Source organism: Thermobia domestica, chromosome 18 (genome assembly GCF_964235325.1).
Source record: "Thermobia domestica chromosome 18, izTheDome1.hap1.1, whole genome shotgun sequence".
NCBI classification, from domain to species: Eukaryota; Metazoa; Arthropoda; class Insecta; order Zygentoma; family Lepismatidae; genus Thermobia; species Thermobia domestica.
Window position 1 is genome coordinate 176,011,372 of NC_137471.1, and position 26,554 is coordinate 176,037,925.

General features: G+C 35.9%; 1 protein-coding gene across 3 annotated transcripts in view; it reads right to left on the bottom strand.

Moving 5' to 3' along the window:
• Positions 1-208: 208 nt before the first annotated feature.
• LOC145675813 (uncharacterized) overlaps positions 209-26,554 on the bottom strand; it is a 49,581-nt gene continuing 23,235 nt past the window's right edge. For all 3 annotated transcript variants that reach the window (XM_081746531.1, XM_081746529.1, XM_081746532.1), the window contains 2 exons: positions 15,013-15,150; positions 209-1,096 (listed from right to left, as the gene is read on the bottom strand). In XM_081746531.1, the coding sequence (XP_081602657.1) occupies positions 855-1,096; positions 15,013-15,150 (380 nt within the window). In that variant the 3' untranslated portion in view covers positions 209-854. The remainder of the gene's footprint in view (positions 1,097-15,012; positions 15,151-26,554) is intronic.

Below are 26,554 nucleotides of genomic sequence, written 5' to 3' on the forward strand. Positions count from 1 at the left end.
CCTCACGTACCGGTTAACCATCTCTAGTTAAATTGCCTGTGGGGTGACAGCATTGTTTCGAAAGTTAGCTACACTGCATTTTATCGAAAAGTAGAGTGCGGCAGTGTGTTCGTGCGTCAGTTGTGACAAGCTCTTATTGATTGAGGCCCACATCAGCAACGTGTTCCCATAAGACAGACTTTTCAGTAGAGGCCTGTGGCCCCCAAGGTGGGGCACACTGAAAAGCAAATTGCATGCTGACAATCCTCACACAATAGACGATTTTAACATTACTACAGAAATTAACTTCACGCCTGCAGAATTACAGCGTGTTGCTGGTAACGTCATCAAACGAGGTCAGTTACGCCTGAATGCCCATGGCTACCACTTGCAGCATCTCTTATAAACAGGTAACTGTTTAACGTTACTATTATCTATTCATTGTTTGTTAGTTCATTGTTGCTGTTACAGTGTTACTTGAATCTCGGGCGTGAAGCGTGCCGGTTTTATGTGGGACACCCTATACAATAAGGAAACATTATTATCTATGTACTAGTAGTTCTGCGTAAATAAGAACCGCTAGAAACTTAATGTTATTGTTAATTTAGATAAAAGTCAAGTTTGTTGTGGTATTCTTATAAAATTATTTCACTTGTTAATTAATAGCATATCCAGATTTGCGCTTAATACAAAAACATATAGTACTGCAATACGAGACACTCAGATAAATTAAATCTTATAAACATTTGTAATACGGAGAATACTGGCACATTATTAACTTAACAACAATAACATGCCTGTCATGTGAAAATTTTTAGAAGTTTTATGCTCCTTTCGTCGCTCCCAAAGTACTGAGAACTACACAAAATGTTTCTTCAATTTTTTTCTTTCATGATACAAACTAGGTCTTTCAGTGACGAAGAAATGTCTCGAAGGTACATATTCTGCTCCTCAATCAACCTCAAAAGAGAATTCTTACTTGCTACTGTTCCCTTTCTGTTTATTGCCGACGTCGTGTGTATTTTGTCCAAGATTGTTTTCTGTGTTTCTGCTGCTGGAGTAACAGTTGCTATTACATTATCTGCCTGCTCTTCTTTAACCATGAAACCTGGCGTATCTGAAAACATGAACATAAAATCATCATCATTTATCTATACCTTAATGCTTTAGTTCCGGTTTTACACTAAAAATGAGCAAAAAGATTTGACGAAACATTAGAACAGTGTAAACTTAATGTATATGATTATTGACGTATACAAGTTTTTTTTTCAGCATCGGGCCGCAGTGGCTCAGTACTAGAGAATTCACCTCTGCTGCATGGGGCTCCTGGTTTGATCCCAGCTCACGCCAACTGTGCTGTGTAGTGGACTACCATTTCATGCATTCTCATCATCACAAAAGATATATTTTTTTTTCTTTCTTATATTTAGCATTCTATGGGACATATTTTAAGAAAAACTCAAAACTCAACTTTAAAAACGCGTAGGTTCATCGTTACACAAACAAAAATGAAATGAAACCCTTCAGTTTTAACGTCCTACGATTATGCCTGTTAGGCTAAGGAAGACGGATGATTCAGGCAAGTTAATGATGATGGAAGAATTGGTGAAATGAGATTGTGGAGGAAACGGAAGTACCCCGAGAAAGCCCATGAACACGATGTTGTCCACAACAAACTTACTTGGCCGGAGATTGAACCAGGGTCCCCACGCACCAGAGGTAAGTGCGTGAACCACCGTGACCCCGTTACACAAACAAAGCTACCACTGAATGTCATCCTATGCCAAGTCAATCTTCTCTAATTATTTACCTCTTTAGAATAGATTGGTGGATCAGAACAAAGCTGAAAAGCTTTTTTCTTTCTTTTCACTCCGACTATACGTCAAAATCTACTATATTCTATTTTTAAAATATCGACTTCCAATATTGCTATGAAATGACTACTTTTAGTTTGCTTTAGAAACTTAAATACTATAACTAAATGTGGCGCATGCGATTTGATGTCATTTCTGCTTTTAAGACTATGTGCAATACGAGCCATGTTAACTTATTCAAGACCACGGGACACATTTATTCCCTTTTCTTTACACTGTCCTAAAATTGTAGTGGAACATTTAAAAATGTTTTAATTTTCGTGTGTTGGGTATTACAGATACAGAAACTACCTAAGTGAGCTTGAAAAAAATTAATCGAAATTGGTCTATAATAGTTTTGTAATTTTCACTACCTACTTATGATTATGAAGTATATAGGAAATACTACTATTGGCATACATAGAAAAAACTTTTGACAACGTAGATTGGAATATCATGTTCAGAGTGTTGAAGAATCTGAAAGTAGATTACAGAGACAGAAGAATAATATACCTTCTTCACAGGAACCAGACAGCTGTTACCGGAAGAGATTAGAAAGAAGCAAGAATAAGTAAAGGAGTAAGGCAAGGATGTGGACTTTCACCTCTCCTGTTCAACGTCTATATAGAAGAGGTCATGAAAGAATTCTTTGATAAAAACAAGACGTAAAAGTAAATGGCAATGATTTCAGCACAATAAGGTTTGCTGTTGACATAGCACTGATAGCAAAGAACGAAATGGACTTGCAGGAAGCACTTTCAAACTTGAACGACTAACTGGAAAAAACATGCAAAATGAAGATAAATAAGAAAGAAACTAAACTCAAGGAGAAGTGCACAAGAGTCAGACAGCAAGAGGCAAACGTATGACTAAAAGAAGAGAAAATCGGAGACGTTAAGACGTTCCCCTATTTACGAAGTCTAATATCCTCGGACGAAAGAAGTGAAAAAGACGTAAGTTCCAGAATTGCACAAGCTAAACAAGCATTCAATAGGGAAAGAGGACTGTTAACATCAAGAAATGTGTCGTTGGACTTTCGTAAACGATTTATTAAGACCCTGGTATGGAGCGTGGCGCTTTACGGATCAGATACGTGGACATCGAGAAAAGCTGAAATATCCAACCTGGAAGCATTTGAAATGTGGTGTTGGCGCAGAATGCTGCGCATATCATGGACCGAAAGGAAAAGGAATGAAGACGTACTAAAGGAAGCTAATGAAGGACAACAGATCATGAAGATAAGAGGAAAAAGAAAAACAGCATGCTTGGCCATTTTATTCGGCACTTCGAATTGGATCACCGTGCTGACAGAGGGAAAGGCACAAGTAAAACCAGAAAGAGGAAGACCAAGGATAAGAGTACCTAGATGCAGTTACGAAGACGAGGCCTTGTCAAAATATAAAACAGGTCTCTCAAGGGAGAGAAAATTTTTAAAATTTCCATGTTGTCCACCAACCTATGATTGAGGGGAACAAGAAGAATAATATTAGGCAATATATAAGGAGCTAATATAACAAAATAACAGTAGCAGTGAGTTAAGTGGCTAAGTGCCGAATCCCAAAAAAAATGTCTGTACTCTGTAACATGAATAAAACTAAATGAAAAATTAAAAATATATGAAATATTATAAAGCTTTTTTTTGGGGGGGGGGAGGCATACATTTTGAGAATAAGAAAATATATTGGACTTAGGGACTTAGACCAGATATTTTAGAAATCTAGCACATAAGTTTACCTAGATTTCAGTCCGGTATGACCCAACTGCTCTAAAATTTGATAGTTTATAAAGTTATACAATCTGGCTGTTCTAGAATTATATTTTCGCTTTTTATGATTATTATGCTCCATAATCGAAATAACGTAACAGAAGCGGAATTTTATTTATTTTCATTTCAAATTAATTTATTTCGGAATTTGACTTAAATCAATGATTTTCATTCCAAAAAATCAGGTGATTAAAATCTTGATTTAAATCACTCATTTAAATCAATCCACTGTGGTAGGTGCGGAAGACCCAAGTTCGATGCCGGTGGAAATCATGTTTGGATCCTTCGTTGAGCTATAGATCCATATTTCATAGACCCTCGGTGTTAACTGGAACCAACCAACTTTGGAACGAGCATTCTATCAGGATGTAAATTTTGTTCCAATTGTAATTTTTACTATTTGAAAACAATTACGTGTAAATATGAATATTATAGGAAGACCAAAATTAATGTATTCTATCAGATGAGTATAAGAAAGGGATTATTCTTCCTTTAGAGAAACGGCAAACGGCAGTTCTAGCAACTACTAACAATGTGAAGATACGAAAGATTACAGTTTATTAATCAGTATTCAACTCCCAACCCACTAGTGAATGTGTTTCATTTCTGAGGATAAAAAAAATTGACATCCTTTTGTGAGACTTAAGGTTGGTGTAAAGGGACGTTTTGCCGATAGATGTCACTACAGTCTTCGTATCTCTCTCATGTATTTTTTTACCTTTCACTAAAATTCACGAATTCTCTTACAAATTTCAACCTAGAAACTTCAAATTTTTAGAGAAGGAACTTCATAACATATCGAAGGCAAGAATCCGTTCCGATTTTTTATATACAACTTTCTTCATTGTTAAAATGGCTTGATTATTGAAATAGATATTCGAACCTTTAAAATTATAACTGTTTCAAGAATGAAGAAAATTCTAAATAAAATATCGGCACGGATTGTTGCCTTCGGTAAGTTATGAAGTTCCTTCTCTAAAAATTTGGCGTCTCTAGGTTGAAATCTGTAAGAGAAATCGTGAATTTTCGTGAAAGGTAAAAAATACGAGAGAGATATGAAGACTGTAGTGACATCTATCGACAAAACTTGCCCCTTTAAACCATCCTTTAAAAAAATACATAAAACTGGTTACCAGACACAGAATAATATATCAAGGACAAACAGACCTTACTAATGAATTCATTATAGTCTGAAAATTCATGTTCACTTTTATATGTTCTTGCAAAATTGTGTGTGTTTGTTTGTTATGTAATTAATTGTGTCAGTGTACATCTTTTATGTAATAAAGCTGAGAAGGCTCCTTCTCTATTATCTATCTTTCTTACATCAAATGCTTGTCGACACGAGACTCATCTCATCAGCAAAGCTTGAAAAATCTTGCTTGCAAGTATTAGTCAGCCAACGAAAATCTAGTAGCCAGACCATTTTGCAATTAGTGTTTATACCAATAAACAAAAATCACTTTGCGACACAGTAAACATATCATTCTTTAGGTTTTTTTTTCTTTTTCTTTGTTTATTGGCATCTCTTACAAATAAGAGAAAGAGTGACACCTGCTATTTATTCTTGAACTTCATGTGGATATGTCCAGCTATATGGTGGCCACTGCTTTTGAAATACCAGTGATTGATACACTGCTTTGGGTCAAATAATTCAAGGTAAGGTCCATTTAGATTTATGAGCATCAGCAAATCCAAATTAGAACTTTCTAGTGATGAAAGTAGTTTCGTTTTGATTAAATTCATGTTGCTGAAAACTGTTTCACAAGAACTGGTGAAACTGGCAAAACACAGATTATACTTAACAGTTTTGAAAACAAAGGAAACATGTCTTTGTGTCGCAGTGTCTTCTGCAGAAGTTCGGGAAGACGAAAGTTTTTTGAAATGGCTTGAAAAGTGTACCACTCGCTTTAACTATCCTTAACAAGTTAATCCTCCTACATTTTTTGTTCGTTGTTTGGAACAAAACACATTTTTATTGATCGGAATTTACTCGCCAAATGTAAAAAGGTACTCTCCACTGACGAGCAGGCGAATGGATTTTTCAAGCCCTGCTCATCAGCAACACGTCAAGTGAATTTAGCTTTATAAACCCAGGTCAACCCGAGCGAAGAGAACGAGAGGGAGATTCTATATGGACATTAACAGCCTTTCAGAAGACAGTCGGCCGGGGAGATTCGTTATGGACAGTCAGTCTGTCGGAAGATTATAGACCAACAGTCTTTAGAGAGATTCTGGCTCAGTGGTTACAAAGTCAGTCGTGAGTTGCCAAAGTTAGACAATCTAGCTAACAGTCTGTCAGCGTTGCAATCGGCTTTCAAACGCGAGTCTGAGACATAGCCATTTCTAGGCTAATCAATCCAAACACGTTGAGTTCTACTTGCCTTCGTAAAACAAGAATACCAACCATACCAGCCTAGACATCATAGAGCCTAGAAGACCGATGGAAAGTCGACAGGTACTGTAATTCTTTATGTTCATTTCTTTTCAATCACTTTACCCAATAATATTTTTCAATACTTTTATTTTAAATCTATCAACTTCCTTTTTCATTATTCACAGACGGGCGTCGCCCCGATCCCAATGTACTAATGCCAAATCTGAAGACATCCTAAGTGTTCCTAAGTTGGCGACGGAGCTTTATTGAAACTTCCTTTCAATATTAGCACCCGTAAAAATAGTAATAAAGTTGAACCGCATCAATCAATTTAACAAAGGTTCATTCCTTTCTACCTATTCCCAAAATTAGCTAAAAGAGTAAACAAACCTAAAATAAAAGCTTTAGGCCAATTAAGAGGAAACTGTGATGACTATCTACATAATTTTAGAAACACCAAAACCAAACTACTTGCAGTAACAATCTATTTGAGGACCTGAGCAGCTCCAACGCCATCTGTCACCGACTGACTGAATTACGTCCAGCCTAGCGGCAAGAACGTGATCAGCGCGCTGCGTCGCTCTCAGTACCTGGTGTATCAGGAGCTTTCTAGACCTAATGGCCGTCACGTGACTCCCCAGTTTGCCTCACGACGCTAGGTGGACGCCGAAAATTGGGAGGCCCATTCCATCTCAATTCAGGCAGGTTTATGCAAAATTGACTGGGTGACTATCTCTAATTTTTTTGAAAATATATATATATATATATATTTGGTAACCCTATTGGAGATATGAAACCTGCGAAGAGGATTTTCCCAGAAAAAAAAAATGTCTAAGTTATGGGCTAATGAAATTCGGACGAAAATCACTATTTTTAATAAGAAAGTGGATAAGAAAAATCTTGAAAGACACGTAGTTTAGTAACTACTTGTGATAATTGGATTATTCTTTTTTTTTAATTTAAAATTGCTCAGATTACATTTATGGTTCTGATATAAAAAGCTCGAATTACAGTCCAACAAGAGTATTTTGTAAACACCGGAAAACTTAGTAAAAAAGTAAAATGCAAGAATTTTGACATTTATTTTCCGTATGAAGGATTAAAAAAAAAAAAGAACCGTATTATTGTGACACAATATAATACTCCTTCTGGGATCCCTATAGATAATTTTGTTTCCCATCTACGATGGCACATGGGTGAGAAAACGTGAGTGAAAGTATGATAAAACGTAATTTTCGCCTGAAATTAGGGCGGATTTTCTCCAAAAGGCCATTCTTAAAAAATCTGAAAATCTGCCCGAACGATCTTTTTTTGTTCTCTATGTGAATCATGCAAACAGAAATGAAGATATTCGTGTATTAAATTTTTCGCAAATTTTTAAAATATTGTGTTGGACAGGGGCCGGGTATGCAACCACGCTTGGCGCGGTAGTTCTTTTTCTTTTTAGTTTTGCATCGTTTGAAGAAGTAAATCGAAACGTGCAATGATGCAATATTCTTTTATAAATGTACACTAGAATACATATATGGAATTTAAAATGTTACAAAAAGTTGTTGATTTAAACAATTTTGTGGTATGTATAAATAACGTGAAAAATTAATCAATAGCATAGTTAATTATTACATATTGGCTTCTCTCTCTCTGTAAGTCATGTTGAAGCAAAGAGGTCTTCTATCAGCATCACTTCTTTGGGAAGGAATTTGTGATAGCGTGCTGAGGCACAAGTAGGAGACGGCGGAGTGAGTTTTAGAACATCTTTCAAATTAACGTTACACTCATCGTTTTCAGCTGGCCATTTAAAGGAAGTTGCAGGTCTATGAGGAATCATAAAAAACACTGTAATATCGCGAAATTCCTGTGAGAGTGAAACTACTTGACCCACCCACCACTGCTTATCATAGACGCAAGCAACAAAATCTCCAATTTGAAGGTCATTCAGAGTATAATATATTCTTTTGGAACTGTTAGCTACTTGTATTTTTTCAAGTACATGTTTCGTGCTTCTTGCCATTAATGTGCCTGTATTGTCGACCTGCCAAAAATGACTAGACTCAATACCAATCACAGGTTTAACATAGGCCCACTCTTGTGATTTTTGATTTCTAAAGTCTTGAATAGTACGTGCACTTAATAATAAGAGCCTTGTGCCTTTGATAAGTTCCGAAACCGTGTTGACAAACGATTTTGCATCCCTTATAGCTCTTACCGCGTCATTTCGAAGATTAAACGTTGTTGCGTAATGTTTGCAGAGACCACCTATACCGTCACATGCACTTTTTCCGTGCCTTGTTGCCGAGAAGATCCATCTTCTCTTGATTGAATCGTCTTGGAAATGTTTTTCAAGCTCATACAGCTGGAGCCTGTTTTTAAAATGAGAAGCCGCTCCATCTGAAATATAAATTATGAGCAATTCATTGTATGAGTCGGTGATTTCATTAACATCTTGATCTATCAGTTTGATTGCACAAAGTGCATAAGCACTATCATGTTGCAAGTCATTGCTCACTACCGCATAACTTTTTGTGTTGCCATTGAAGTACACTACACACGTAAATATAGATATCTGTGAATTGTGCCAATGATGACTTTGGATTTCATCTCGCAAAACAACAGACCAGTTCTCGGCAAAATCGAAATGCAATACCAAGGATGTTTCAAGAAGTATAGATCTTTTTATTTCAGCTATACTTTCTTCCTGGATATTTTGAATATAGCTATGAGTTATTCCTTTTGAAATTCAGTACTTTATATACTTTAAAAATCTATTTAGGTTTCCAGTTTCTTTCACAAGATCTCCGATATCCCATAGTGCATACGTGATTTCATCAGTATCTTGTATCTCTAAACTTTGTTCCGAAATTGCGTTTAGTCCTGGGCAATTCTCACATTCTTGCAACCAACACTTTTCGGTAGGATCGCCACAGAGACACGAAGAGTACAGATCTGTATCTACTATCTTTCGTTCAGTAAGATTGCTCAGGGATGTGCATATGAGGTATATATTGGCACAATAAATACATGTGCATGTTTGTTTAACCGGCTGACATTTAACCCACTTGGGGCGTAAAGAGTAAAATTTAGAAATAGACATCTTTATATCGGGATTACCTTCATTCATCAATCTGAAGGCTTCTTTAATGGAGCGGGTCATAAAACGTTTAACCCTTTTTACTTTTTCACCGTTTTCATATACAGAAACATCTTTTTGATTCAGAATTTGTCTAGAACAGTCTTTACTATCATCTACGTAATATGACAATGCAGTCTCGAGGTAAGCGGTCAGTAAAGGGTGTCCTTGGTACAGATCTGGCGTTGCCCATATACCCTTTTCTTTTTTCACTTTGCGTGACTTATCTATTAGATACAGCGGACTCTTTAATTCGAACCTGGATAATTCGAACTAAAGCTTATCCCCTTGAAAACTGTATTAAAAACAATGGTAAAAAATCGTGGGTAAATCGAACATTTGAACCTCCTGTTTGGATAATTCGAAGTATTTACAGTGGAAAAATTTGCAGTGTTCGACAAATTGCAAATAGAACAATGTAATTTCAACTGGTTTTTACTTATCTATTATCTTATCCAGAAGTGACCATGGGAAAGAGAAATTTTGTTGATATCACCTCAGCTGGACTCCCTCCCGTCATAGAGAATCCGGCAGAAGATAGTTGGTGCGCGTCTCTCCACCTCCTCAATAACCTGGAAGTGTCCATCCCTTCTGTAGAAATGTCAATGACCTTGAACCCTGTCCTCTACTAGCAAAAGACTTGCAAGGAACTGAACTAAAACAGTGACAAAAAGGTAAGCAGATTCGTTTGTGATCTATTGGCGTGCATTATACACAATGTCGAATCGCGGCGCCTATTCTCATTCATTACGAAAATGTGGTGCTTTATAGGTAAGGTGCATTGCATGTTAATTAGTTGTTCATATACAGTACAGTTATTTTGTTCCCTCGATTTTACTTTAAAATGAGAGTTTTTGGTTAATTCGAATTTTGGATAATTCGAATTTTTTTCTTGTCCCCTTGGACTTCGAATTAAAGAGACTCCACTGTACTTTCTCGCAGATGGGATGCATTCGACGATCATGCGTTTACTGAAGGTTTCAGGCACGATACTGAGAAATCGTACTTTTTCACGATATGATGATTTCTCTATTGCACAAGTGATGTTGGAAAACCACATTTCACAATTATTGCAACTCCCGGACGAACTTCATGAGGAACACGGTACACCCACATCAAAAGCATCTTGTAATTTTCCAGACACTGCCGTAGAAAACACGTTTTCTAGTTCTTCTGATGTTCGTTTTACGTACGTGACTCTTCTTTCTTCCTTCACTTGCCATGTTTTTTTCACGGGCGACACTTGCGTATCAAGTACACTTATGTTACTATTTAAAGTACCAATCACTGCACTACTTGGAACGTAGATTGGATCTTAAGTCACTGAATCGTCATCTGCAGTCATTTGATCTATAATAATGATCGCACTATTTGGTTCAACCGAAGCAGCTGGTTTCTCGATCTGAGCCTTGAAATAAATAAAAGTTTTTGCACAAGTTATCAGCACTGTTTACTTGTACTTGTGATCCAAAATAATTTTGTAATAACTCTGCAAGATCACCAACAACAGTAAAATTTTTCGTGTTACTTTTGTATATTACTTTCTTGTGTCTTTTTAGATAATCACTACACTTAACTCTCTTGGTGCTATTATTGTGAAGATATATTTGCAATGCCAACTAACTTTTATATACATTAGATAGTATATCTATTGTGAAACACGAACAAGACGATGCATTGACATGCACATTGGGTAATATCGTTGACATACAACACTTCACACAATACAATGTATCTCCAATGCAGTCTAAATGTCAAATGGGAGCTATTCCAGAGCGTTTGATGTACTGCAAAACACTTGCATCATACCTAGGTACATGATGCGTAATACTATGCAACTACTCCAGTATCGTGGTTGCATGCATTACAGGCGTTAATGCTATGCGTGGTTGCATACCCGGTCCTATGCAACACTTTTAAAAAATTGCGAAAAATTTAATACACAAATATCTCCATTCTGTTTGCATCATTTACATAGGGAACAATGAAAGATCGTTCGGCAGATTTTTTAAGAATGGCCTTTTGGAGAAAATCCGCCCTAATTTCAGGCGAAAATGACGTTTTATCATACTTTCACTCACGTTTTCTCACCCATGTGCCATCGTAGATGGGAAACAAAATTATCTATAGGGATCCCAGAAGGAGAATTAAATTGTGTCACAATAATACGGTTCTTTTTTTAATCCTTCATACGGAAAATAAATGTCAAAATTCTTGCATTTTACTTTTTTTACTAAGTTTTCCGGTGTTTACAAAATACTCTTGTTGGACTGTAATTCGAGCTTTTTATATCAGAACCACAAATGTAATCTGAGCACTTTTAAATAAATAAAAAAAAAAAAAGAATCATCCAATTATCACAAGTAGTTACTGAACTACATGTCTTTCAAGATTATGCTCATTCACTTTTGTATTACAAATAGTGATTTTCGTCCGAATTTCATTAGCCCATAATTCGAAGACAATATTTTTTCTGGGAAAATCCTCTTCGCAGGTTTCATATCTCCAACAGGACTAACAAATATATATTTAAAAAAAAAAAAAAAAAAAAAAATCGGAGATGGTAACCTGGCTCCCCCTGCCTGAATGGAGATGGAATGAGCTGGGAAACATCGGCCGGGAATCGAACTAGGGACCACACGGACGTGAGTCCAACGCTCTAACCACTTAGACTACGCTGTCCCATATTTTAGACACACAAGGGAATTTGTTTTTTAATATTCGAAGGTTTTTTTTTTTTTTTTTTTTTTCATTTGGACAATTTTAGACTTTTTCAAGAGATCAACTTAAATCATTAAGCAACAAATCTGTCGTCTTTCAATTATAACACAAAGAAGTATCCTGAAGGAAAAAGATGAAATTTTTTCAAACAATCATACAGAATTGAAGCCGTGCGTTCCATAACAGCGCAATTTCACATTTTGGCACTATATGAGTTATGGTTGTACTTGTCTGAGCTCTACCGTTTTACATTCAAAGCAACACAGGTTCCCGCATCTTCCGCATGTTACTGATGTGTTGCGTTTCATTGGCACACAAGTTGTAACGTAATCGACACATAAATGGTTATTTTGTAAACTTAGCTTTAATCATTCCTTATATATCAGATCTAAGCTATGGAATGAGCACGTTTAACCTTGGCAAGTACTGATATTGCCTCTAGTGGCAGTTTAACTAACTAAAGTTTTTCTGAGCTGTTGCACAAGGCAGGTCTGTCATTACTGACTGTCAATTTGATGCGAAGAGCTGACAAGGAAAGTTAACTTTCACGAAAATGTGGAATATTATTTCAGTCAAAGTGTAACAATGAGAAATCAATATAATGCTAAAACATAGGTTTGATTTAGTGGTATTTTTGATAGTTTGTTAAATTACTGATGATGTCGAAATTACGATACGAAAATATCGGAACATTAACTTCTCTTTCGTAGCTGTGCTATGACATATCAGTTCTCTTGCTTATACCATCTTTCAATATTTAATGTTTTGTAATAATTATACAACATGGCATTTTAGAACTTTGTGATGTAAGCGTAACCACGTGCGCTGAAGTTGTGAATTACTTAATGTCTGCAATCAATCGAACTATATATATATATCACATTTTGTTTACTCTTGTTACTCGTATATTCTTGTTACAAACAAAAAAAGAGTAAAATCTACATAGTGTTATTAAAACTATTTCCATGCTTTCGTCATTCAGCCACCGACTCGGTTTGTATGTGGAATTTAAATGTATTCACATTTAATCTGTTACAAAGTCCATGGACCTGTGTTGTTCTGAAAAGCAAACAACTGGCAGGAGTTTAGCGGGGTAGTGAATCATAACAGCACAACGTTCCACTGTCGCTGCATGAAGGCGCGCGCATCACGAAACATTAATGTAGTTAAAGTGGAACAAAGTATGATTAAAGATTTTAAGGATTTTTTTTTTTTTTTTTTTTTTTTAATTAAAGTACCTTCTTAACTTACTAAACAACAAGAAAAGTGGAAAGTGACGTTTTATAAAAAATAATTGAATACTGATCAAAAACCACAACTGCAAGCAAGACAAAAAACGGCTTAGTTACAGAAACATTCATGACACGAAATGCAAATATTGATGCGAAAAACTTGGAGAAAGCACATAGAGCTGAAATTCCCATGAAAGCCGCTCAAGCCAGAGATATTGAAAAATAACTGTCCTCAATTTTATCAGCAGAGCAACCTTACTTGCAGAGACTTTTGGACCAGTATGGTAAAAAGATCAGATTCCCAGTGCTGAGGAATCAGGGAGTGAAGTGTGAGATTCTGATTAACTGAAGGAAAGGTATGAGTAAACTAAATGTGTTGTTTGTTGTATTACATTATTATGAAAATAGAGAATGGGTTTATTCATAGTGACTGTTTCTTGTTTTATTTCCAGACATTATTGCTTAAACATCAGTATATTCCTTTTCCAAATCAGTTATACTATCTAAAACCAATGTAACAGACTAACGAGTTCCATAATAACACAAGTCCAGTATTTTCATTATTTTATTATAGTCAAATTACTTGTAATACTTGTTATTTTAATATTTAGCGACATTTGTTAATCAAAATGTAAATATGAAAAAAAAATCTGATTTCCAAGTTCATATTTCCACGAAATATTCAGGTTTTATTGATTTTCTCAGTATCTCTTCAGCTGGACTTGTGTGATTATGGAAATCACGGTTTCAATTGGTTATTCCTCAGGGGAAAAAAATCATGAACGAGGTGGTTCCTCCACTCCCAGTAAAGTATTTTCTTCGTTGTAAGTTCGAATTTGGAAAGAAAGAAGAAAAAAAGAGAGAGAGAGGGACCATAAGTTTTTGAAGTAAGTGCAAGTCTGGAACTGCATGTCTGTTATACAAGATGTTCCACATAAAACCTGTACGCCTCACGTACCGGTTAACCATCTCTAGTTAAATTACCTGTGGGGTGACAACATTGTTTCGAAAGTTAGCTACACTGCATTTTATCGAAAAGTAGAGTGCAGCAATGTGTTCGTGCGTCAGTTGTTGTGACAAGCTCTTATTGATTGAGACCCACATCAGCAAAGTGTTCCCATAAGACAGACTTTTTATTAGAGGCCTTTGGCCACCAAGGTCCCCGGACTTAACATCGTGTGATTTTTTATTTATGAGGCACACTGAAAAGCAAAGTGTATACCCAGAGTCCTCACACAATAGACGATTTTAACATTACTACAGAAATTAACTTCACGCCTGCAGAATTACAGAGTGTTGCTGGTAACGTCATCAAACGAGGTCAGTTATGCCTGGATGCCCATGGCTAGCACTTGCAGCATCTTTTATAAACAGGTAACTGTTTAACGTTACTATTATCTATTCATTGTTTGTTAGTTCATTGTTGCTGTTACAGTGTTACTTGAATCACGGGAGTGAAGCGTGCCGGTTTTATGTGGGACACCGTATACAATAAGGAAACGGATTATCTGTGTATTACTAGTTTTGCGTAAACAAAAACCGCTAGAAACTTACTACCATTATTAATTTAGATAAAAGTCAAGTTTGTTGTGGCATTCTTACAAAATTATTTCATTTATTAATCTAGTAGCATATGTGCGCTTAATACAAAAAGCGTATGGTCCTGCAATATAAGGCACTGAGATATAATAAATTAAATGTTATAAACATACGTAATACGGAGAATGTTGGCACATTATTATTAACTTAAAAATAAAAGAGACTTTATTGTCCTTGTCATGTTAAAGGACAAAGTTTCTGAAACTTCCTTTCGTCGCTCGCAATGTACGGAGAACCTATATAAAATGTTTATTCGATCATTTTCTTTCATGACACAAACTAGTTCTTTCAATGACGAGGAAATACCTCAAAGGTATATATATTCTACTTCTCTATCAACTTCAAAAGAGAATTCTTACTTGGTACTGTTTCCTTTCTATATATTGCCGACGTAGTGTGTGCTTCGTCCATGATCATTTTTTGTGTTTCTGCTGCTGGAGTAACAGTTGCTATTACATTATCTGCCTCCTCTTCTATATCCATGAAACCTGGCGTATCTGAAAACATGAACATAAAAACTGTATCATTTATCTATACCTTAATGCTTAAGTTCCGGTTTTGCACTATAAATATGAGCAAAAGGACGAACATTAGAACAGTGAAAACTTAATGTATATGACTATTGACGTATACAAGTCCTTTTTCAGCATCGGGCCGCACTGGCTCAGTAGTAGAGAATTCACCTCTGGTGCGTGGGGTTCCTGGTTTACTACCATTTCATTAATTCTCATCGTCACAGTCTTCTTTAGCCCACACGACAAAACTATGGAACGAAAAACTGAAAGATCCCCTTTTTTCTTATTTTTAGCATTGTATGGGAGATATTTTGTGAAAAATTCAATTCAATGCGTTAACTACGGTTTTGAAATGTGGTTTATCATTACACAAACAAAAATGAAATGGAATCTTTCAGTTTTAACGTCCCACGATTATGCCTGTTAGGCTAGGAGACACGGACGATTCAGACAAGTGGATGATGATGGAAGAATTGTGGAATGAGAAAATGAGAGTACTTTCCCCACAAAAAAAAAAAACCAACACGATGTTGTCCACCACAAACTTACTTGACAGGGGATTGAACCAGGGACCCTACGCACCACCCGAGGTAAGTGCTCTACCATTGAACTACCGTGCTCCTCGTTACACAAACAAAACCATCCCTGGATATTATCCGATGCTAACTCGATCCTCTCTGATTACTTACCTCCTTAAGATAGATTGGTGGGTCGGAACAAAGTTGGTGGCCCCGAGTAGCTTAGTCGCTAATGTTCTGAGTAGCGTAGACGCTAACGCTCTCGCATTCGGTGCGAGCGCTCCTGGGATCAATTCCCGGTCGTGGCACTCGGTCGAAAAACTGTAAAACAAGCTTTTTCAGGCCAGCCATACTGAAAGAGGATTTCCTGGGTTTTCCTCATTCACACCAGGCAAATGCTGGGGTGGTACCTAACTCACAGGTCCCAGGCCGCTTTCTTCGTTTCCTTTTCCCGGATACTGTGCACGCCGAGGGACGTAATACCTGATACATGACGGGCTAAATCAAAGTATATATAGGGAAAAGTAGCGCAGTCTTCGCTAAACGAAGAGGAAAAAATGTGTGGTGGGCGGAACCTCGCTGTGACGTAAGCGAGAGTACGGATCAGAGAGAAAGCAGACGACATCTCTTGTTGACAGCGCGCGCTTTTCGTAGTGATGCTCTGAAAACAGTGCTATTTTCGACATATAGTTTTTGTGCTTTTCTTTTGTGTTTTTCAAGGTAATGGGAATGAGAATCAGAAATTTTGCGAGAATGCTGTATTCGTGTGACTGTGTGTGAAAATGCCATCTACTTGTGCCATTGCGACTTGTCCGAACAATGCTAAGAAAACTAAAGATATAAACTATTTTTGTTTTCCTAAAGACCCTATTATTTGCCGGGAGTGGATAGGAAAGTGTAAGAGACAGGACAGCTTAAATCCGAAGACTTCTAGAGTGTGTTCAGTTCACTTCAAAAATAGTGACTATGTAAGGAATTTGAAATCGGAATTATTACATTTAAGTGCGCGACCTCAGCTTAAAAAAGATGTTGTGCCAAGCTTGAACATTCCGCTGAGTGTATCAACATCATGTTGTGCCAAAACTATATGTAATTGTACGAAAAGTGACCGTAGTGTTCGAGTTCAGAATAGAGGAATTCGTAAGCGTGCTCTTGCAAATCTTGAAAGCATCTCACCACGTAAAAAATTCAAATGTTCGCCTGTAGAATTTAATTCCGTTTCGTCATCGTCCTCAAATGAAATCTGTGATAACCCTGTAACAGATTTGCCAGATAAGTTAAGAGAGGCACAGAAACAGATTGAAATCCTTCAAACTCAACTGCGAGTAAGTAATACTACAGTGACAAGGTTAAAACAACAATGCAACCGTATTCGAAATCGAGTACAACCTTTAAGACAGAGTGTGAATTTGTTGAAGAAAGAGTTGATTAGAGTGGGCAATCAGAAAAAGTCCTGCGTTGAAAACAAAACTGTCGCAATGCTTGAACAATATTTCACACCTACTCAAATACAGTGTTTTTTAAAGCGAAAACGTAGGCCGAAAAACTGGTCGAAGCGTGACGTTTTGAATGCATTAGCTCTTCGATCTGTTTCGCGAAACGCGTACAGGTATGTAAAAAATAAAATGAAAATACCTCTTCCCAGCATGTCTACCTTAAGAAACTGGACTAGACAATTTCAATGCAGACCTGGCCTACTGCATACTGTAATTGATATTATGAGGAGCTATGGACAATCATTGCATCCACGACAAAAATGTTGTGTTTTGTCATTTGATGAAATGAATGTTTTTTCAAAGATTGCCTATGATGAGGAGAGTGATTCCATCATGGGGCCATTCAAGAATGCACAGGTAAACATTTATTTTCAATAACCTATGAATAGGCTAACTTAAAAAAAACAATGTCTGTACCCTGTTATTCACGTTCAGATAAAGCGAGAGTTTAAATACCTTCATGTAAGGATATAACATTTCTCTCATTACAAGTATCACTTTGCGGATTTGTTTACTTGGAATTAGTTACTCACGATACGGGACGAGACGAGATGAGAAATAAGATTTCTTCGTATGTTCTAGTAAAATTTTTAGACTCCATTAATTCATTGATTCTCATTAATTAATGTAAGAATTCCTCATTAATTCTTACATTAATATGAACATACATATGTTAATTAAAGTCTGAGGGAGATAACGTTACGTTACGGAAACTTGCGAATTATTTTTACTTTAATAAAAAAGAAGGCCTACATACTCTGGTCAGAAAATATTAATTATTTAAATTCTTAGACGTCTCGTCTCGTTTCGCAAAATCATGTAAAAATTTATGCTTTATTATTTTCTTAATTCCATCTAGAAATTATTAGAATCCACCTATGTCACTAAAGATTCATGAAGAGAGTGATATAACAGACAAACCATATTATGTAGTGAATTGTGAATCCTTAAACGTTGATAAATCCTCTTCATTATGTTCATTCAATTAATTTATCAATTTATAGTTTTTATACTATAAATATGTAACATTAAAACAGTGTTTGACATCTAAGACTTGGCTGAACTAGTGTTGTTTACGAAACCTCAGAAATTTCTCGCCTCCTCTCGATTCCAGCCTCAGAAAAGAAACGATAATTGTCACGTTTCTCGTCTCACTTCGAATTTAAAAAGCCAACTCTCATTTCGACTTTTCTCGTTTACAAGACGGGACGAGAAATTTCTTGTCTTGTGGCAACTCTATTTAGAATACCAAATTAATTTATACAACAAATAAGTCATCAAGGCTAACTTTCATATTTGTACGGTTAATCATACTGTTGAGAATTTTCAAAGGAGCACTTAAAATATGCAAGTGTGATGGCTCTTTACTGTACAGCTTGCAAACAGAAAACTTGTAAAACTTATTTTTTGAGTCCAGTAAAACTAGTTTCGATAAAAATCAAAATTCCAACAATAAGTAAACATTTCATATTGGAAACAATTAACAATGAGATATGAAAAGGAACTTTGAAAGGAAATTGACTAAGATATACCTACGTGAAGATACCATCTGAACATTCTGTAGGGTTCGAAGCTAGGATCTCACAACAGGGAGCCTCATTTCAGATTATCCCAGGAGGGAGCAAGATTTTTCAGTTTCGCCTTTTTTATTAGTATATTAATATACAATTTATTAGAAACCATGTGGGTTCCTTAAACTCATGGAGAGAGCACAATTGCTCTCCCTGCCCTCGCCAAATGACTCACCTAATCCCAACAGCAAAGTGGGAACCCCAACTGCTTATCTACTCCTCAAGTTTAGGAATTAAGTTTTTCCTTGCAGGAATTTCTGGACTTTTATAAAACTAAATAAAGTTAATATACTCTTTCTTCCTTTAATTTAAAAATATACCCCTGGCTTGGTAAAATTTCTACTTCGGTCCCTGAATAAAACACTATTAAAAAGATAATAAAATTTCACTCCATCTCATCCCAAAATTCTTTCCCTCTAATGTTCCTTCTTTAGTATTATCTTTGACTTCTACTTTTGTTTGATTGCAAGGTATGGCTACCAGATCTGATAAACTTCATATTTACAAATTTCCTTTCATGTCCCTTTTTATTAGGAGACAATCGAAATAATAAATTCATAAAGCCTTTTTAAAAGAAAATCTGAAATATCTAAAACTTGAGATTTTTGTTGTTATTGGTTTATTATTTTAGAACCATTGCTTTTCTTCCAGGTGATTCTAGCTCGTGGACTATTTTCTCAGTGGAAGCAAGTTATATATTATGACTTTGATGCCCAGATGACAAAAGAAACTTTATATAGTGCAATCTTAGCACTCCAAGAAGCTGAATATAGCGTTGTGGCTTGTGTGTCCGATTTAGGTGGAGGTAACATTAAAGTTTGGAAGGAGCTGAATGTAAATTACTCAAACCCTTGTTTTGCAAATCCAATCGACTCATCGAGCAATATTTGGGTTTTTGCTGATGTACCACATCTTTTAAAATTATTAAGGAACCACTTCGTTGATAAAGGATTTGTCTTGTCATCTGACACTGTCATAACGAAAGCAGTCATTCAATCTATTTTGGATAAAAATGACAACGAACTGCACTTGCCTCTTTCTATATCAGATTTGCACCTTTTAATTACAGGAAGTGAAAAACAACGAGTCTTATATGCTGCTCAGTTGTTTTCTAGGAAAACAAGTGCAGCCATAGAATATTTTTTACCTGAGGAGAAAGAAGCTGCTGACTTTTTCAAACTTACCAATGATTGGTTTGATGTCATGAACTCACACATTAAACAGAATCCCATCGATAAATTGAAAAGTGCTTTCGGTGTACATTTCGAATTGCAAAAAAATGTTATTAACACAATGAAAGATACGATTAGTTCCCTTCGTGTATGTGGTCACACGAACCTGCTGCCATTTCAACAAGGAATCATACAGTCATCAAATGCACTTCTTGGTCTGTATGATGAGATGAAGAAGAAGTATAATACAAATTTTCTTTTGGCAGCCAAATTAAACCAAGATGTTTTGGAAAATTTCTTTTCCAGGCTTCGTGGCATGGGAGGATTTTATGACCACCCATTGCCCACAGAGTTTAAAAATAGGGTACGCCCCTTATTTCTTGGAGTAAATGTAAATAATTTACCCTTAAAAGTTCCAACAAAAGATCAATGTAGCGAGGCTTCAATAAACGACCAATGTGCCGAGAGATTGAATGAGAATACTGTCATTGAACAAGATGGTAATAGTATTGTAAGTAGAGTACTCTCGAACTTCATAAGCGAAAGTTCAAGGTTAAGTGAATATAATTCAGCTGAAATTCAGTTTCCGAGACTTGATTCATGTGACACAGAAATGATGGATTGTTCACATGAAGGCCTATATTATTTAGCAGGATATTTAGCATACAAATGTCGCAATATTGACTCAAGTCTAGGAAGTCGAACTGATCAGTTACGTCCTGTTAGTAAAAGTGACAGGAGCTGGATTGATTTAGTATCACGTGGTGGTTTGTATAAACCAAATGAAGTATTTTATGAAATAGTTAGGAAGATGGAAATGGCATTTTCATCATATCATCCCCCAAACAGTTTACACAAGAAACCAGGCGTGATGCAAAATATGAAAAAGATTCTATGTTCCCAGATGTACATATTGACATTATTGCCCTATTTGTAAGAATCCGCACATTCATTAGGGTGCGACATCTTAATGTGAAACTTAGAAATAAACAGACAAACAGAAAAAAGGCAAAGCAGTGGGCAAAATCATCAACTGGGAGTACAAAATCTTAGTTTGCTGTGTAAATAGTTCAAAACAGTGTATTTTCATGTGCGACCAAAACAGTGTTTATTTCCTGTCCACCAAAAACATTGTTTATTTTCTTTACAGAAAAATAGTGCTTTTTCTTGTGTACGCAAAACAGTGTTATTTCCTTGTGCATCCAAAACAGTGTTTATTTCCTCGTACAATCAAAAAGTGATTTTTTTTCTGTCTTGTGAACAACTTGTGAACAATCTACACATAGTTTTAACAAAAGAATTTGTATCTTAGTATCCGTCAACTGAGATGCAAGGTAAGTTTGCCTTCTTAGTAATGTTTATCATTTGTTTATTTATTTTGCAAGGCTAATTTATTTTCAATACATTGAAGATAGTCTTTTCTCAATCATTTAATGAAATATAAAAATGGCTACAACGAATATATGTTTTAAATTTAAAATCTAAAAAAACTGTAATAGCAGAAGGAAGCAAAGCAAGCACAAAGCAGGAGTACGGACAAGGGAAAGCGAGCGGAGCCAGTACTCTCGTATACGTCATCACGAAGGGTGGCGGGAACTCACGAAGCTCAGATTAACACCCCCTGGGCTAAATGGCCATAGATGCTGAAAGCCCAGCAATCTAAATCCTAAATCCCCGGAACAAAGCTGAAAAGTTTTTTTTTTATTTTTTTTTCACTCTGAGTATATATATTAAACAACCTGAAGAATCAAAAAAAAAAAAATCTACTAATTTCTATTTTTAAAATTTCGATTCCCGGTGTTGCTCTGAATAAAATCTTTCAGTTTGTTTTAGAAATTTAAACACTACGACAAAGTGTGGCACATGTGATTTGATATAATTTCTGCTTTTAAAACTACATGCGCTAAGAGCCAAGTTAACTTACTGACGACCACAGGACACATTTATTGCCTTTTCTTTAAACGTCTAAAAAATTGTACTGGATCATTTAAAATGTTTCAATTTTCGTGTATTGGGTGGTAGTTTCAATTTACGTGTATTGGGTGGTACAGATACAGAAACTGCCTAAATAAGCTTGAAAGATAAATTAACGCTCTATAATAATTTTGTAATCAGCCACTGGTTTAGTATAATTTTTACCAGCTACTTATGATTATGAAGTATATAGGAAATACTATTATTGGCATACATAGAAAAAGCCTTTGACAACGTAGATTGGAATATCATGTTCAGGGCGTAAAAATCTGAAGATGGATTACAGAGACAGACGAATAATATACCTTCTTCACAGGAACCAGACAGCTGTTACAGGAAAAGATCAGAAAGAAGCAAGAATAAGTAAAGGAGTAAGGCAAGGATGTGGACTTTCACCTCTCCTCTTCAACGTCTATATAAAAGAAGCTATGAAAGAATTCTTTGATAAAAACGAGAAAGGCGTAAAAGTAAATGGCAATGTTTTCAGCATAATAAGGTTTGCTGATGACACAGCATTAATAGCAGAGAACGAAAATGACTTGAGGGAAGCGCTTTTAAATTTGAACGACCAACTGGAGAAAACATGCAAAATGAAGATAAATAAGAAGTAAACCAAAGTGATAAAGTGAATAAGAGCAGGGCAGCAAGGGGCAAACGTATGACTAGAAGGAGAGAAAATTGAAGACGTTAAGACATTCCCCTATTTAGGAAGTCTAATAAACGGACGGAAGAAGTGAAAAAGACGTAAGTTCCAAAATAGCGCAGGCTAAACAAGCATTTAATAGGAAAAGAGGACTACTAACATCAAGAAATGTGTTGTTGGACGTTCGTAAACGATTTATTAAGACCCTGGTATGGAGCGTGGAGCTTTACGGATCAGAGAAGTGGACATTGCAAAAAGCTGAATTATCCAAGCTGGAAGCATTTGAAATGTGGTGTTGGCGCAGAATGCCGCGCCTATCATGGACCGAAAGAAAAAGGAATGAAGATGTACTAAAGGAAGTTAATAAAGGATGATAGTTCATGAAGATAAAACAAAAAGAATAGCATGCTTGGCCATTTTATTCCGCACTCTGATTGGATCACCGTATTGATAGAGGGAAAGGCAGAAAAGAAACCAGGAAGAGGAAGACCAAGAAATAGAATATCTAGATGCAGTTATGGCCGTCAGCGTGGTCACAGCGTCGCACTTTTTGGACATACTGTGTATTTTCTCAACTTTTAATCATCATGCAAAATTATTATTTTATTCATATAAAAGAAGAAGTTATTTTTCTTGCTTCGTTCTGAACGCTTCCGAGCTGGTAAGAAACTGTTCTTTCTTTGCTTGCAGGTATTCCCCGACTCACTGTCGCAATACAAAGAAATACAAAGAAATCACTCTTTCTGAACCAAACGCTTCTCATTAGCAGAGTGCTTCGAAACAGCAAACCTTTTTTCTTTTCCTGAGTGAAGTTACCAACTCACGATTTTCGCTACTGAGATTATTTTGCATATGAGTGATTCCATTTCTAATCGTCCAGGGTGGTCCACACGACTGTCTCAGATTTAGTTTATTTTTTAAAATAAGAAACTACACACAAAATTATTAGACCCATATTTTTTCTTTTTGCTGAAAAAAATTTTTTCTTCAATATACAGCCTTCCAAAATGGCTGCCCTCCTCTTGGATTCCTCTAAAAACTGAAAAACATGTCAAAATAAAAGTTTTGTTGTAAAGAAACGAGTGTACTTAATAACATAATCACAATAGCAGGAAGAGTATAAAGTTGTATGTTTCGGTGGAGGGCCAAAATTCGTCTATTGGTCCAATAGGAATCGCGCAATTCACTCGCAGTCTTGCCAACTTTGGTGAAATTTTTGCTAACTTCAAACATTTTTTTTCTGTCCTCACGAGCAATATCAACCATCTGCTTCTAGCATCGAAATCTACTCCATAAGGTCTCTTGAAAATGTAAAGGACTTACGTTTCTGATTATTACATCCCACGTTATAGCATGATGAAAAGCTGAAAATTTCACTAAGACGCCATGTTTGGACGCCATTTTCTCAAAAAACCCATCTTTTAAAAATCTAATTTTTTTACATGAATTAGAGAAGTACCTAAGTATTTAATATCCGTTAACCGTTCATGCGGCTGCAATAAGTTACATGGATTGCGTACAGCGTGTCTGCCCAAACGTACTATTAGGGGGGGGGGATTGTGTCCTGTACACAAGGCGATTTGAAAGGCAGTATGAAAAAATTTGAGAGGTGAATCCTTCACCATAGTCTAGGTTTCACCGATAACGGCCGTTTTAATGGCAACACATCCATGTTTAGCATGTTAACTGTCTGGTTTATTGTTCTAAATCTATATTCAGAAGAACAAATTCTTTATCTTGCTGGTGCATAATTTCATATTTACACCTTCTTTTGTGGTCACCAATATCTCACACACATTCACGTTATTCACGGTAAATATTCAAAGCATCCTTCACATAAATAATCATCCTCTCCTAATACTACGTTTTGGCAGACGCGCTGTACACAATACATATATTTTGCCGCAAGATAAAATTTTTGTCAAGATTCTTTCTGTACACAATTATCTTATGCTATTTAGAATAATCAACACATTTAATACGGTCTTTACTGTAACAGGACTTCTCCATTGTTATTCATACAAACACTGTAACTAGTGCACTACAATGTCATGTTGCCAGTGAAAACAGTTTTCATGGTTCCAGAGAACCCTAGGACGATGTTCACGACACCGAATCACGTAATAAACTGTTTCGTGGTTGCAGCAGAACTTCTTGAACAAGTTCGAACTTGATGTGTAGTGTTACGAGAGGTTTTGCAATAATAATAAATAAATTTTCTTACTCTTTTTATTATTATTATTATTATTATTATTATTATTATTATTATTACAACTTACAAAGACGTAGTTTTTATTCGACATTTTGGATTTACTAATGATGGCAAACATCAAGTGAATTTCACACTTAATGTTGCAAACTATTAATAACGCACGAGATAAAACCTTTTAATGAAATACATGCAAGTTTTCGAAAACTGTGGGAAAAATTGAGCTTCATGTGATGTTTATAATCATTAATGAATACCAAATATCAAATAAAAACCACGTAGTGTCATTTGGAAACAAATAAAACTCCTACCAAGTTGGCAACACTACCAACCGAATTGCAACGCACGTAAAAATCATCACATTGATACAAATCAACTTTCTGAACTTTATCAAAGCTTTAATACACAGTTTCTGATTTAACGCGAAATATATATTTTATTTTCCATTGTCGCGTGCGGATTTTGGGTCCCGAGTTGGAAACCCTGTAACTCGAAAACGAAGCGGAATTCGACTCATGTTTATAGGAACTTTTCTACTAGATTTGATGTCAGGATTCATTTCTCAAAATTTTCATACTCCCTTTCAAATCGCCTTGTGTATAGGACCTAAATGCCCATAGGAAACATTTACATTCCAAGTACAAAAATCGAAATTTCAATAATTAATTGCGAATGTTAGGGGCTGCAGCCGCATGAACGGTTAACGGATATTAAATACTTAGGTACTTCTCCAATACATGTAAAAAATTTAGATTTTTAAAAGGTGGGGTTTTTGAGAAAATTGCGTCCAAACATGGCGTCTTAATGAAATTTTCAGCTTTTCATCATGCTATAACGTGGGATGTAATAATCAGAAACGTAAGTCCTTTACATTTTCAAGAGACCTTATGGAGTAGATTTCGATGCTAGAAACAGATGGTTGATATTGCTCGTGAGGACAGAAAAAAAAAGGTTTGAAGTTAGCAAAAATTTCACCAAAGTTGGCAAGACTGCGAGTGAATTGCGCGATTCCTATTGGACCAATAGACGAATTTTGGCCCTCCACCGAAACATACAACTTTATACTCTTCCTGCTATTGCGATTATGTTATTAAGTACACTCGTTTCTTTACAACAAAACTTTTAATTTGACATGTTTTTCAGTTTTTAGAGCAATCCGAGAGGAGGGCAGCCATTTTGGGATGCTGTATATCGAAGAAAACTTTTTTTTCAGCAAAAAGAAAAAATATGGGTCTAATAATGTTGCATGTAGATCCCATATTTAAAAAAAATGAAATCTGAGACTATGATGGGGACCAATTTTGGATTGCCTGGACGATTTGAAATGGAATCGGTCATATACTCTTCATATCAATAATTATTAACGCATGGAGATCTTTCTAAAAGCGAAATTGTTACATTGCAGGCAGGTGCACACCGATCGTTGCAGTCTCATACACGGACGCTTTGTTATCTCAAAATACCATGAGAACAGTGCTCGCAATCTGCGTGAATTGCAGACAGAATGGTTGATCTCCACAATTGCCAATGTGCATACTTTCCACTAAACTGTCTTTTTTTTTTTTTTTTTTTTTTTAAACGAACTATGAGGTGAAAAATCCATCAATTATGGACTGAATTCTTAAAGTTAGGCTGCAACACTCATTTAATTGCAATCTCCAGTTTTTTGATCCCACAAAACTAACACGTGTTGTCAGAGCTATTAAATATACCACAACTATATTTGTATCATATATGGATACACAAACTTCTGTATCTCTCTTATTGAATTTTAAAATACACTGCCAACCAGAGACATGACAA